We start from the raw sequence: 332 nt of genomic DNA, 5'->3' as shown, positions 1-332 counted from the left end.
ACCCGTTTGGTGGCAGCTACTACGGCTGCCGCCTGTCGCACAACGTGAACCTGCAGCAAAAGCCTTGCTCCTACCACCCGGGCGATAAGTACCCGGAGCCGTCGGGCGCCCTGCCCGGCGACGACCTGTCCAGAGCCAAGGAGTTCGCCTTCTATCCCAGCTTCGCCAGCTCCTACCAGGCGATGCCCGGCTACCTGGACGTGTCGGTGGTGCCTGGGATCAGCGGGCACCCGGAGCCCCGTCACGATGCGCTCATCCCTGTCGAAGGCTACCAGCACTGGGCTCTCTCCAACGGCTGGGACAGTCAGGTGTACTGCTCCAAAGAGCAGTCG

General features: G+C 64.8%; 1 protein-coding gene across 1 annotated transcript in view; it reads left to right on the top strand.

The window, feature by feature from the left end:
- Nucleotides 1-5: 5 nt before the first annotated feature.
- Nucleotides 6-332, top strand: part of HOXC13 (homeobox C13) — a gene marked incomplete at its 5' end in the record, with an annotated part of 6,684 nt that continues 6,357 nt past the window's right edge. The window contains one exon of the mRNA XM_015559556.1: nt 6-328. Within this exon, the coding sequence (XP_015415042.1) occupies nt 6-328 (323 nt within the window). The remainder of the gene's footprint in view (nt 329-332) is intronic.

This window comes from Myotis davidii, unplaced genomic scaffold (genome assembly GCF_000327345.1).
Source record: "Myotis davidii unplaced genomic scaffold, ASM32734v1 scaffold233, whole genome shotgun sequence".
Classification (NCBI taxonomy): domain Eukaryota; kingdom Metazoa; phylum Chordata; class Mammalia; order Chiroptera; family Vespertilionidae; genus Myotis; species Myotis davidii.
This window is presented reverse-complemented; position numbering and strand designations above follow the sequence as displayed.